The 14,145-nt window shown below is 54.0% G+C and overlaps 1 protein-coding gene across 3 annotated transcripts in view; it reads right to left on the reverse strand.

The window, feature by feature from the left end:
* Positions 1-2,794: 2,794 nt before the first annotated feature.
* ZBED4 (zinc finger BED-type containing 4) overlaps positions 2,795-14,145 on the reverse strand; it is a 34,042-nt gene continuing 22,691 nt past the window's right edge. The window contains exons 1-3 of one of the 3 annotated variants that reach the window (XM_034986068.1): positions 12,550-14,012; positions 11,499-11,668; positions 2,795-7,915 (exon numbers count right to left, since the gene is read on the reverse strand). In XM_034986068.1, the coding sequence (XP_034841959.1) occupies positions 4,056-7,574 (3,519 nt within the window). In that variant the 5' untranslated portion in view covers positions 7,575-7,915; positions 11,499-11,668; positions 12,550-14,012 and the 3' untranslated portion in view covers positions 2,795-4,055. Of the gene's footprint in view, positions 7,916-11,498; positions 11,669-12,549; positions 14,013-14,145 lie in introns of those variants that run through there. The other 2 variants (XM_034986069.1, XM_034986066.1) reach the window with 2 other exon arrangements.

A 14,145-nucleotide genomic window follows, 5' to 3' on the forward strand; every position in this document is an offset into this window, starting at 1 on the left:
CTCAAGAGGTTCGGGGAAGAGGTTCTTTGTGTCCTACTTGCAACAATCCTGCAAGACTGAGATCGTTTTAAGATAAAATAATTTTTAAAACTAGTTTGGATTTTAGGAAAACCTGCCTATATATAGGAGTTTTCATTAAAACAGCTGCACACAGGAATTATTAAAATAGCTTGAACAAGGTGCTTTATGCAAACCTCAGAGGCTGCAGGGGAGGCGGGCCTGGGGGCCTGGGGTCCGCAGCATTCCGGGCTGGGCGGGGTCACGCCACGGATGCCCCTGTGCCGTGGGACATGCGACCTGCCCTCGGACACGCGGCCCGCGGACTGAATCCCTGGCTTGTCCCGCATCAGATTCTCACGCTCTGGCGACAATCCCCACCCTTCCGTCAACTTTCCCGAGCGGATTAGTCAGAGCCCACGTCTCGGCTCTGCCTCGGATGCCCGTTGAGTCTGTCTCTAGTCTGTTCCCCTCCGTCTCACAGTCCTTGGTCACGGTTGTTTTTTTGGCGTGTCTTACGTTTTTTTTACTGAGAGTCAGAGTGAATTATGTGAAGTTACAGACGCTCTGGATCTTTTCACTGAAAGAAATTTACGTGTTCCTGATGTGGTCAAGCCCGCTGTGTGCAGGCTGGTCTCCCGCTGGCCCTGGAACCCAGGGCCCCCACAGCGGCAGGCCCCGAGTCATGTCTCCCGCATGGGGCGCCTGCTTAGCTCCCAGCCGCCGTCCGGGCACGCGCACCTCGCGGGAGCCGGCACCCGCCTCCGGGCGGCGGTCAGCACGAGGCCCCTCCGGAGGCCCCCCGTCTCCAGCACCTGGGCTCCTGGCCGCGCCACCGTCGCTCTCCCCGCCCGGGGCCACCGTGGCTGGCTCGGGCCGCCACCTTCTCTGCACGCCAGCCGGTGTCCCTGCGGGGGACTCCGCGCGCCGGGACTGGTTCCTCGGATGCCAAGGGGTGCGTGCTCTGTGCTGTCGTCAGGAAGCTCCTTTTAAAACTCTATGTGCTCTGGCCCTGATGGCCCTCGGGGGGGCCCGGTCTGCCCCCTGCCGCCGCCTGAGTCTGAAGCGGAAGGAAAGGGCATTTTAACGTTAAATGAAGTCCGGTGTTTGACTTACATTTATTCCCTGAAATGAGATCCTGAGCTTACACAGAGGGCGTTTTCTTACGAGTGACCAGTGAAGTTAAGCAGCCCGCCCGAAACGTCATCTGGCATCTGAAACAAGCAGCTCACGATTCAGGTTTGAACGGAGTGAGGGCGGGACATCACACAACAGACCCGCTCTCCTCGCAGGCTGGCCACCGCCGTCAACGTCGGTCCTTCCTTCCCGCGGGACCGTCAGCCACGCGAGGACACGGACGGCCTGCTGTTCCCGCAGTGCCGGACGGCACCCGGGTTCCAGAACCACCCGCCGGCCACAGGGTGGGATGAATGCGTGAGAGGGGGCACCTCCCTGGGGCCAGCGCTCGGGGGTGTGCTCTGCAGCCCCCTCCCACACCTCCCATGGGGACTGTCACCCGCACGCCTCGCTGGACAACAGCAGCCTGAGGCCACAGGTTTTGAAAGCTGGACAGAAAAGTGGACCAGCTCAGAAGCAACAGAACCAATGTGCTGCGAACCCTTGTGTTCTGTGGGCCCGGGGTGCATCACGTCTGCGGAGCAGCTCAGCAACGAGCGGAGGCACAGCCCAGACCACAGGCTCTGATGAGCAGGGACCGCGTCCACATCAACCACCGCTCTGTGCCAGCAGCTGGCCTGGGCCCGGAGGAAGGAGGGCCACTCGGTCACCGAGCAAATGACAGGTTGCGTCCTGCAGTTACTTTGTGCTCCCTCCTTTCAGGGGACAGCCCACGACGTCCGGCAGGCCCCCTCCTGCCCATGTGCAGCCCCACGGCCAGGACGGCTGGGCCACCGAGTCACCTCCGTCCGCAGCCTCAGAGCCGACGGACGGGGCTGCCCAAGCACGTCCAGGGGTGGAGCCCCGCTCTGGCGGGGGCGGCCTCACCCAACACCAACAGGCTGGGGAGGCCTGCAGGCCCACGGCTCGCCGTCTGTGCGCGGTCGGACCCTCCCCCAGGTGGAGACCTGAGCAAGTCCCAGATTCCCAGCACCCTGCTGGGAGCCGGGCGACCACACACACACACACGCACACGCACACGCATGTGAGCGCCCGGTACTCCACTCATCGGCTCCTGGAACTCACGGGCAGGCGCGTGCAGCTCTCTGCTTGCAGAACAGAGACACGGGAGCTCCTTCTGGGGAACCAAGGGCTCCAACACCCGAACTTCCTAACACCTGCTCTGGACTTTGGACTCACTTCCTGCAGCTTGGTTAGAGCCTGGCTGGGGAAGACTGACGGCGGGCTGAACCCCAAACTGGCGAAGGCTCCCACACAGCATCACTCTGCGCACACATTCAGAGACTCACGCGGAAAGCACCACGTCAGCACGACTCTCCAGTGTGTCCCTGGCCGGTGCTCCTTGGGCGTCTGGGCAGAGGCTGCTCTCGGGAGGCCCGGGAAGGGCGTGCGCGGGCCACGCAGCGGAGGGATGTTCTTCCCCTCCGGCACCCAGTGCGAAGCAGCGCGGACTGTGAACCCGGGCCCCGGAGGTCTCGCCGTGGCGTTCCCGCTATCAGAAACGCTGTCGCTGCCGTGAGTCACATCTCCACCACCCAGCCCCCCGCCCTGTCGGGGCCATGACGAACATTCCAACTCCGAAGGCTGCGTGAGCGTGGCTCCCCGGAGTAGGACCCTCCTGTCATCCTCAGAATAAAAAGCCAGTGTCCTCCAGCAGTAGAAAATTGCAAATAAAAAGTTTAATTTCAGAAACTGAGTTCACCATTTATAAATACACTAAAACATAGTCAATGCAAATCCAGATTAATAATGGGTACTTTTTTTTTAACAAAACTTTTCTAAAAGGTCACAGGCAAATGAGTGACTTGTTTCATCCAGAATATTTAATTGGTTTGAAATAAGAAAATGAACCCTTTTCTAGATGTTGAAGCAAAAATTCTGAAGACAGATCATCGTTAAAAGAATGACAATTGACGCTTCATTCTGCTGTCCTTGGGATTCTAAAACACCCCAGTGATGGCTGAATCTTCCCTATTTTATATATAAAAAAAAATCTAGACACCTAAGGCTATTCTTACAACTGCAATAGAACGATCTCCTCCTTGTTAACGAGCCATCTCTTCTAAGAACGATTTTATACAAAATTTGATCAAATTGGGGTCATGGGGTCAGTGCACAAATTTCAGAAGATAGCTTCCTGGTGTCGAGACAGCAGGTCCGAGGCTCGGGGCGTCCATGGCAGGAGTGCTGTGGACAGGCCCCTAGCGCGGGCTCGACAGCAGGTGTCCGGGGCTCATGATCAAGGTCGACCAAAGAAAACCTGAATGCAGAAGCACAGACCGGGAACGCTCCCTTTACCAAATCACTACAGAACCGACATTCCAGGACACGTCTACGTTTAGTTTCCTCTTCAAATGCCACACCTCTGTTGCAGTAAACAGTTATGTTCCAGAATATTCTCTGTACTTGACATACTTTAGAGCCTGCAGTTAAAAACTGCTCAGCCAGGATGGCTTGAACTCCACCTCCTATTTACAGATTTCATTAAACAGCCACAAAAGCTGTTCTGTTGAATTAAAGCAATTTTTAACTAAAATACAGTACCTGATTTGTGGTTTTTACATAATTGAATAAAAAGCCTACAGAATAAAATTGTTTACATCTCCTCTGACGTTCTAGTAAAACAAATTACTAACCCCCCACTTTAAAAAAACTTTACAGTTATGAATGAAATCCTAATCATCGTATTTCATCATCGGCAAGACAGGCCTTTCCTCGCGGGCCCGTGGGAAGCCCGCGGCGACGCCCGGCCTGCAGGACTGGGAGTAAGGCACACGTAGACATTACAGTGACGCTGGACGGGGAGGCTCGTGCCCGCCTCATCCCACACGGCCCCGCCCGGGGCGCACCACCGCCCCGGGACAGACAGCTGGTGCCTGATGAGCAACAACAGTTTTTGTCCGGTGGCTCCGTTGCGAGTTTCAATACTGGAAGTATATCAAGGGAAGATTCACTTTCAAAAAGATGAGCTTTTCAAAATGTTCCATCATGAGCCTGGACTGGCCCAAGCTACCGTTCTCCGTCGGTGTGTTGAACAGCCTTTCGGAAGGGACGATACTTGGGGGGCAGCCCAGGAACCTGACGGCCAGTGCGGACAGGCCCGGCCAGGCCGACTTCTTCAGGTTCCAGTAGGTGAGGGGGTCACAGGTGTGCTCGAGCACCTCCTCCTCCAGGTACGCCAGCACCATGTCCTCGGGCACCTTTGTCTTCTCCCTGGGGCCCTTCTTCGTCATCTTGGCCATGAGGGACCACAGGTTCTCCTCCCCGACCGCGCCTCGCGACGGGGAGCCCGCGTCACAGCCGTTGGAGACAGGCGCGTCCTCTGAGGTAGAATTCAGCACTTCCAGTTCCCTGATTAGATCCTGCTTGTACTGCTCCGCCTCCTCCTCCGAGAACAGGGAGGCCTTGTAGCGAGGGTCCAGCAACGTGGCGAAGATGTACCTCGGGTCGTGCAGGGTGGCGGCCAGCCGGCTCACCATGGCTTCCTTCAAGGACTTCAGCATGGTGTCGATGCCCATCGTCTCCTCAAAGAGCATCTCGATTTTCCGGTTGAGGATGTGGATCATGGGGATGACCTGGCTGAGCGTGGACACGTGGGTGCTCATCTCCCGGCTGGCGGCATCGAAGGGCTTCAGCGCGTGGCACACGGACTGCATGACTTCCCACTGGTCGCAGCTGATGAGCTCTCTGAAGTTGCACTCGATGGACATCTCGTTAATGGCCCGTTTCTGTTCAATGAGCCGCTCGAGCATGTGGAACGACGTGTTCCACTTGGACGGGACGTCCTGGATGAGGTGGTGCTGCGGCAGCTGGTACTCCTTCTGCAGCTCCGCTAGCTTTTCCTTCGCCCTGGGCGACCGGTGCACCCGCTCACATATCTTCCGTGCGATGCTGAGGAGGTTCTGGACCATCCGCTGGCTCTTGATGGCCTCGCTGACAACGAGGTTGACCGTGTGGCTGAAGCACTGCACGCTGGCGCGCTCCCCCTCGCTCAGCGTCTTCCCGATGCTCGGGTTGTCGGTGACGGTGATCCCGATCTGGAGGCCGGTGGACGTCACCCAGGCCTCCCACCAGCACTCCAGCTGCTTCCTGATGCTGTTGCCGCTGTAGTCGCAGTCGACCTGAGACACGTCCAGCAGGGCTGAGCAGTGGTGGTCCTCACGGCACGGCCGGGCCGACGGCGCGAAGGTGACCCAGTGGGCGGTGAGCGTCAGGTACTCGCGGGTCTGGTTGCTCATCCATATCCCAGACGTGAAGTGGATCACGCCGCTCTCCGCCTCCTTCAGGTGCGACAGGACTATCTGTTTCACATTATTGTACATACCTGGGATGGCTGTCCTCGAGAAGTAGGAAGGCGAGGGCAGAGAGTACTGAGGTTTCAAGTATTCGAGCAGCCTGTTAAAGCCAACATTGTCTACAAAAGAATATGGCTGGAGATCAAGTGCAATCATTTCTGCGATGAGACTCGTGATTTTTTTGGCAACTGGATGAGAGTCGTAAAACTTCTCATTGGTGTCGTCGAAGGAGGAAGCTCCTGACAGCTGTGCGCTCAGGGGCCCCCGGAGGCTGGGTGAGGGGGCCCGCGCTGCCCTGGGCACGTCGGTCTTGAGCACGCCGCTGTGGAACCGCTGTAAATGGCGCAGCAGGCAGCTGGTGCCCAGGTTGGTGGGCTTCTTGCCCCTGCTGATCGTGCGGCCGCAGTGCAGGCACACGACCTTCGTGGGGTCTGCGGAGCAGATGGAGAAGTGGTTCCACAGCTTGGAGGTCTTCTTGCTGTTAACGGGGAATAGAACCTGACTGTTTTTCGTGACCACGCTTGGCAAGTCAGTCAATTTGGAGGAGGAACTTTCCGCAGAAGCCAAGGTGGCGTACGGAGAGCTTGCCAGGCTGGCACCTGGAGAGCCCTTCTGGCCGCCCACGACCTCCGGGTGGCGTCTGCACAGATGCCGCATCAGACAGCTGGTGCCCACGTCGCCCCGCCTGCCCCGGCTGATGACGCAGGCGCAGTGTCTGCACACCGCCTTGAGGTTGTCCATGGGCGCCAACGAGAAATGCTGCCACACCTCCGACTTCAGCCTCTTCATGACCTTCTTATTCTGCTGGAACACAGCACCGCACTCCAGCAGACTGGGGCTCAGGCCGCCAGCCTGCGGCTTCTCGGGGGAGGCGGCCAGCGAGGCCTCGCCCACGTCGTCAGAGGACAGCGCCGACGCGTCTTCCGGCAGGGCGTCGCCGGCGTTCAAACGCACCTGCAGGTCCTCAGCCAGCCGCTCAGGGGAGGAGGACGCCGAGGGGGACTCCTGGACCAGCTTCCCGGGGGAGGACGACACGGAGCTCGGGTCCCCGTCGGGAGGCGGCAGGGCGGGCAGCAGGGTGGGGGGCGCGGCGTAGGGGGGCGGGATGCCTGTGCCGCCGCCGTTCTCCTGCAGCACGATGGAGCGGTGCGCCCGCCACATGTGCCTGATGAGGCAGCTGGTGCCCAGGTCCTTCCCGTTCTTCCCTCGGCTGAACTCGTTCATGCAGTGGATGCACACGGCCTTGGAGTTATCCAGGGGCGACAGGTAGAAGTGCTTCCACACGGCGGACCGCCTCCTGGACCCGGACGTGCCCTTCGGGAGCGGGGGGTTCTTCTCCGCCCCGTTCTCCGCACTCTCCTCACAGGGCAGGGTGGGGAGGGGCGGCGGCCCCCCCAGGGCCTCCTCCCTGCCGTACTTGTCAGAGGCCGACGCGTCGGAGGGGACTTCTTCAGAGGACACCACAGACACCGACTCCTCCGTCATGTCATCGGGGGACGGGACCTTGGACGCCAGCTTCGGGGCAAGCTTGAGGGGTGAGAGCACGGCACCCAAGTCCCCGGAGTCGGCGGGCTGTGGTGGCAGCCTCAGTGGAGGGGGCGAGAGGGAGGGCAGGGCCGGCACGCCGCCGTTCTCCTGGATGAGCACTGTGGGATGCGCCCTCCTCACGTGCCTCATGAGGCAGCTGGTGCTCAAATCCTTCTCGTTCTTCCCTCGGCTGAACTCCTTCATGCAGTACGTGCAGATGGCTTTCGTGCTGTCCCGGGGGGAGATGAAGAAATGCTTCCAGGCCGGAGACTTCTTTCTGGAGCTCACGCCGCGGCCCGACAGGAGGCTCTGTGTCACGGCCTCCATGGCCACGTCGTACAGCGTGCTGCTGTACTGGGAGAACAGAGACCCGTACTCCTCCTCCTGGCCGCCAGGGAGGCGCTTCCCGGGGGGCTCGCAGCTCCGGCCCGCCTCCCTGGCCTCCGCCCGCTCCCCACCACCCTCCGCCCGGTGCCTGTCCTGCTCGCCCTTAAACTCCACTCCTTCCAAACTGTGATTAGGGATTTGAACAACATCTTCCTCTTCTATTTTAAAATTTAATTTATCAGAAACAAATTCACCATCCCTTTTGGGATGAGTTTCCTGGTTATTCTCCATGACTGACCATAACTACTCTGGCTGCTTCGTCATGTTCTCAGGTGGGTAAGAACCTGACCCAAAGGCTCATTTGTGCCCCCAAATGTACGTTATCTTCAGCTTTTAAAAAGTAATTCCATCTTTCAAGATGCGTATGACTGTGGCTGGTCATAAACCTGACTGAAGAAGAGGGCATGTGGAGAGCATGCCACCTCATCTCAGGGTGTGGAGCACCACCTGCCAGGAGCCCCGCCACGACCCGCTTCTGGGCGCAGACACGAACTGACGCAGCGGAGACCAGAGCCTTGTCCTGGAAACCGGACCGCCGTCATCTTGATAGCAGGATGACCCTTTTGCATCATCTATAAAAGAAGACGGACTCGAGGTTAGCACTGACCTAAATCGTACATTTCAAATCCATCCCGACGTGGGTACATCAGCCTCAATAGCACAGGAAAAGTCCCATAACGGTAAGTTAAAATCGAAAACACTTATTCCTTGACGTTTCACAATCCACTTATACAAGGAAAATACCCTAAAACTACAAAATAAGCAAAAAATAAGGACACGAGTTTAAGTTCCAAGGGCCTATCCGTAAAGGATTGGGGAAACAGGCTGGCTGGGCCCCATGGGGTAGAGCCCCCGAGAGCAGCTCTCCTCACCCTTTGCAGTAAGAACATATACATCAAGTGGGGATGAAACCCAGCCGACCTGTGAGATAATCAATTCACAGACCGAACGCTGAACGCTACAAAGAAAAGAGCAACTCCCAGCACGTAAGGGGGAGTCCGTGAGAGCCCAGGCGCGTCAGGCCAGGTCCCGTCTGTCCACTCCCGGGCACCACAGCGCTGCAACGGTGCCGTGAACCAGGACACGGCAGCCAACGCGCGGGGTCGGTCTGCAGCACTGCGAAGGCAGGTGCGTGAGCAGGAGGCGGGGCAGCACACAGGGATGGAGCGGACACGGGAGGGACAACAGGAGGCCGCCCGGGTGGAGGGAGCAGCTCATGGGAAAGCTAATAAGGCAGCAACAAGAGGTCGTTCCTGGCCCAGCAGCAGAGATACCAGGAAGAGTGCACTTATATACGACAGTAGATTCTAGAAAACCTACAATAAGCTTATGTTTTTTTCCCTACACCAACCAGGGGTTTACTAGAAACACAATCAGCACAGAAAAACTTAAAATTAATCATAAACCAAAACCAGAATGCCAAGTGGGAGGACAAAAGGCAGATTCCTGACCCTCTGGCTCAGCCAGCCCCCAAATAAAAACCAACAAGGGGGAGAAATCAAGAAAAGGAGAAGCAAAGGATCTGTGGGAGGAGAGGGGTTGTGTGCCATACAGAATGGCCACAGAGGCCACGGGTCAGGGAGGACCAGGTCCCTTCACCACGACTTAGCCAAAGCTGAGCTGCCCAGGGCGCTGGGGCCCTGTCTGGCTGGGAGGTTGTGCCCGGCCGAGGGCAGTGCCCATTCGCCTGTCCTGTGGGGTAGATGGGGCCTGCTGGGCTGGGGTCTAGATGGGCTCTGCATGCACGTTCAAGTGCCCGCGGAGGGGATGGGACGGACCGGGTCACTGCCTGCCCCAGGAGGCCGGCCTCAGCCCCAGCAGCCCCAGGAGGCCGGCTCCAGACTCAGGCTGGGCCGCCAGCATCTGTGCAGACAGGCATCCTCGGCCGCCTCATGCCCATCCTGCCCACCCGGGGCCAGCACAGCCCGGACGAGGCTGCTGAGGGGCGCTGGGTGCCCGAAATGACCACCTGAGGCCAGAAGTGGGGCCAGCCAGCGGGGCCGGGGCCAAAACACGCGGTGAGGAACGCTGCATCTACTGGCGCAGCGGCTGCAGCCCCGAGGGGCTCTAGCTCTAGCTCATGTGGGGCTGCCGGCCCCACAGCGAGGGACCCTCTGCCTTGGGTCTAAGCTGCTCCCTGCAGAGATGCCTGCCCTTCCGCCAGGGCCTCTGTGGCCATGTGGATGGTCCACGCCGGGGGCACTGGGGTTGGCAGGATGGGAGTGGTGAGAACCGCTGCGTCTCTACCCCACCCCAGCCGGCCCCACGCACCCTGCCTGTGCCCCTGCCCCGTGCCCAGCCACGCCTCCTCCCCTGGACACACCCTCTCACGTGGCAGCTCCCACTGCCACCTGGCTGCACGGTGGCTGCGCTGTGCCCTGCTATGCAAACCGAGGCTGACCACGGCAGCGCCCACAGCGGCCCCACCAACCAGGTGAGCCGTTACCCAGTGCCAGGAGCCACAGCGGCGAGGCCAGCCCAGAATGTGTTCCAAAGCAGCACGCTTCTGAGAACAAAGGGAAGCAAGACTGACAATAATGCTGAGATGACAGGCTCACCTGGAGCCTGCTGGGCAAAGCAGGACGTGCGGTCACCCTAAAAAAGTGTGTGCACTTTCCAAAACAGCTAGCTCCCGCCAGAAGCAAATGCAGGTTTTCCAGAAAGCATCCCAGATCGCGAATTCCACAAAGTTCGGCCAAATACTCAGAATAAAAAATTAGCTTCTAAATAAAGTATCAGTAAGCATAAAGGAAGCAGGCCACCAGGAGTGAGAACCAGGAGAGGCACCAGATTTAGAACAACAAAGACTCACTGGCATCAACACAGAGCACAGAGTAATTATGCGTAACTGTATTTCTAAAACAGAATGTGTGATTACATAGTTCATAAGTACAATTACGTGTATAATTTAAAAAAAAAAAAAATAGAAAACAAAGAAAAGTGAGCAAAAAATAAGACACTATAAAAATGAGAAGCCGGATTTGGAAAAGACTTTTTAAAAAATAGAACTGTAAGTATATACAAATCAAAACCACAATGAGACACTCACGAGGATGGCTGGACTCGAAAAGATGGACAATAGCAAGTGTTGGCAAGGATGTGGGAAAACAGTGCCCCGTGCACTGCCGGTGGGGGTGTAGGCTCTGGGGCCCCTTCAAAAGACCACTCTGGCAGCTTCCCAAACGTACACGAAGTCCCCATATGACCCAGCAATCCCACATAGATACCAAGGAGAAATGAAAATGTGTGCTCACTCAAAAACCTGTACGTGAATGGCATCAGACAGAGAGCGGAAACAACCCAGATATAATCCATGAGTGGATAAAAAAATGTCACGCATCCCTACAACAGCAAGACTGTGCTCGCCATGACACGAACCTTGATGTCACCAAGCTAAGAGAAGCCAGACACAAAGATAGCACACTGTGGGACTGAGTTCACCTGCAGTGTTCACAGAGAGGCGCACCCCCAGAGACAGAGCAGTGAGGGGAGCCCAGGGGCTGGGGGAGCATGACAGGAATGACCGCTGATGGGCTGGGGGCTTCCTTCCCTTTGGAGTGATTAAAAATTCTGGAATCAGACAGTTGTGACCTTATATGAGTATACTTCAAAAAGGTTTATTTTATGATGTGTGAATGACATCTCAATAAAAAGAAATTATATAAATTTAGAATTAAAATCAAAATAAGGGAAACAGGTGATTCAAACCAGCTGAAGAAACAAACACTAGACTGAAGATGGATGCAAACAAAGGTGGCAGCATGGAAGCAGAAGCAGATGGAGACACAGAGCGCAGGGCTGGTGGCTCGGGGAACCAGGTGGAGGGCGGGCGGTGTCAGAGGGCTCCCAACAGAGTCCCCAGAACTAAGGGCAGATGTGAATATACACAGAAGCATAAAGTACTGCAGACAAAGTGAGGGGATGACCTGAGTTTGGATCCAAACAGATGCACTAATGAAACTGCAGAACAAAGAGGGTGGGAGAGAGTGCTCACAAGCATACACTTGTCAGGATCCAAATACAAAAATAAATTAAAAAAATTACACAGACAGTTGGAGAAATGTGAACACTAAGTGCATGTCTCAATCTACTAACAAAGGATTTATTTGGAGGGTGAAGTGGTATTATGATTAAGTTTTATGTTCAGGTACCTACAGATGAAATGATATGCTGTTTGGGTTTTGCTTCAAAATAATCCAGTTTGGGGTGGGGGCGGACAGAAGGTACAGATGAAGCAGGACTGTCCAGGTGTGGATGATCACAGAACAGGCACATGGCGGCCATCACTGGATGCAGTTTACAGTTCTCTCTACTTGTGGGTAAGCCTGAATTTTCCATAATGAAAAAGATTTTAAAATTATAGCCAATGACCCTCATAAAAATAAAAGAAGATTCCTTTTAAAACAGCAAATTAGATTCAGTAATAAAAACTATAATACACCAGGACCAAACAGGGCTAATCCAAGACTGCACAGTTCATTTAACATCTGAAAATAAGTCAATGTAATTCACCACAGTAAGAGAATAAAAACCATACAATCATTTCAACAGTGCAGGAAAAACATCTGATATAATTTAACACCCATTCATGATAAAAATTCTCAGCAAAAGAAAACTTTGTTAACCTGATAAAGGACACATAAGAACAGCCTACAGTCAGTATCACTCATGCTTCATTACAAAGGCTGAAGACCGTCCTCCTAAGATCAAAAGTCTGTCCCGTCACTTCCAGTCAGCTGCATGCTGGAGTAGGAGCAAGAAGCAGGGGGTCCGACATGAGACACAGGACACACATAAACTGAAAACACAGATGTGAGACTGTCTTCACTCATGTTGGATGTGTGGGGTTAAAATCCTAAGGAATCTACAAAAACTACTAAAAATAATAAGTGAATTTAGAAAAATCACAAGATACAAGATTAATTTAAAAAAGCAACTGAGGCACCTGGGTGGCTCAGTCAGTTAAGTGTCTTCGGCTCAGGTCATTATCCTGGGGTCCTGGGATCGAGCCCCACGTCGGGCTCCCTGCTCAGTGGGGAGCCTGCTTCTCCCTCTCCCTTGCCCCCTCTGCTCTCTCTCCCAAATAAAATATTAAAAAAATAATAAAAAACAATTATTTTTGTATATACAATAATTGAAAAACGAAAATTTTTAAAATTCTGTATTTAACATAAAATATAAAATACAAAATAGAAAACAGAGATACCTTTAAAAAATATGTCCAAGACCCGTACACTGAAAACGGAAACACTGCTAAAGAGATGGAGTTCTTGATTTGGAAAATCCAATATTGGTAAGATATCAGTACTTCCTGAATTGAATTGATCTACAAATTCAATGCAATTCTAATCAAAATCCCAAAATGCTCTTTTTGCCATAGCTGATAAGCAGAGCTGAAAATCTGTACGGAAATACAAAGAACCAGGAATAAATAAAATTACAGTTTACCCTTGAACGACACAAGGAAGTTAGGGTGCTGACCCCCATGTACTTGAAAATCTACATTTAACTGCTGACTCCCCCAAAACTTAACTACTGTTGACTGGAAAATGCAGCAGATCTTGAACAACACGGGTGTGAACTACACGAGTCTACTTATACACAGAATTCTCCCCCCACCGCTAACTACAGGGCAGCACTGTAAGTGTATTTTCTCTTCCTTAGGGTTTTCTTAACATTTTCTTTTCTGTAGCTCACTTTATTGTAAAAATACAGTATATAATAAATGTAACACAAAGTGGATTGACACATATTTTATAGTTACACAGATTTTTTAAAAAAGCACAGTTGGAGGACTTACAGTGACTTCTGCTTCTGGCCATGATGGAGTGATGGGGGTGGGCTCACCTTCTCACATCAGACAACTAGTATCCCAGATAAAACATATGGAACAATGTTTTCCAGACCCCGGACAAAAGAACAGGAAGCATGGGGCAGTGATCCAGGACACGGAAAATGAGTGAGGTGGGCCCTGCGGCCGACAGGCTTGTCACCTCGAGCACAGGCTACCGTCCTGGGAGCAGGAACGTACACAGACCTGGTGCCCCCACTGGGCAGGTCTGGCTAGAATCAGAATCTACAGGACAGAGTACTGGAGAAGAAGAAGCTCCACGGAGCCCAAGAGATCTGTACAGGGTTCCCTTACTGTCTGTGGCTGATGGATCAGGTAAGTTTAAGGAAAAAGCTGATGGAAGACCAGGGCTTGGAGGGCCGGGACTGGCTTGTGTTCCCAAGAGGAAACAGCAAGGAAAATCCTCAGAAGGGCACAAACTCAGCAGGAGGCAGAGAATAAAGGCAGCTCAGGAACCACCCTCACAAAGCCTCAGCACAAGCCCCAAGAGGGGGAAACTGAAACTAATTTAATCACATCCCAAAACAAGTCTCAACAGTGCTTACAGGAAGTAACAACACCCTGCACCCAATAAAGTGAAATTTGAGATGGCTGACATCAAACATAAATTACCAGACACACAAAAAAGCAGGAAAACGTGACCCCGAACCAGGAGAAGACCATTAATAGACATAGACCCAGCTACGACACAGACGGTAACATTAGGAGACAAGAACATTAAAACAGGCATTACGAACACAATGGTATAATCTGAGGAGGTAAATGAAATGATAAACATGATAAGCAGGACAAACTATAAAAAAAACCTAGGGGCACCTGGCTGGCTCAGTCTGCCTTCAGCTCTGGTCATGATCCTGGGTCCTGGGATTGAGCCCCACATTGAGCTGCCTGTTTAGCAGGGAGTCTGCTTCTCCCTCTCCCACTCCCCCTGCTTGTGTTCCCTCTCTTGCT

The sequence above is a fragment of the Mirounga leonina genome, unplaced genomic scaffold, assembly GCF_011800145.1.
Source record: "Mirounga leonina isolate KUSES-001 unplaced genomic scaffold, KU_Mleo_1.0 Mir_375, whole genome shotgun sequence".
Classification (NCBI taxonomy): domain Eukaryota; kingdom Metazoa; phylum Chordata; class Mammalia; order Carnivora; family Phocidae; genus Mirounga; species Mirounga leonina.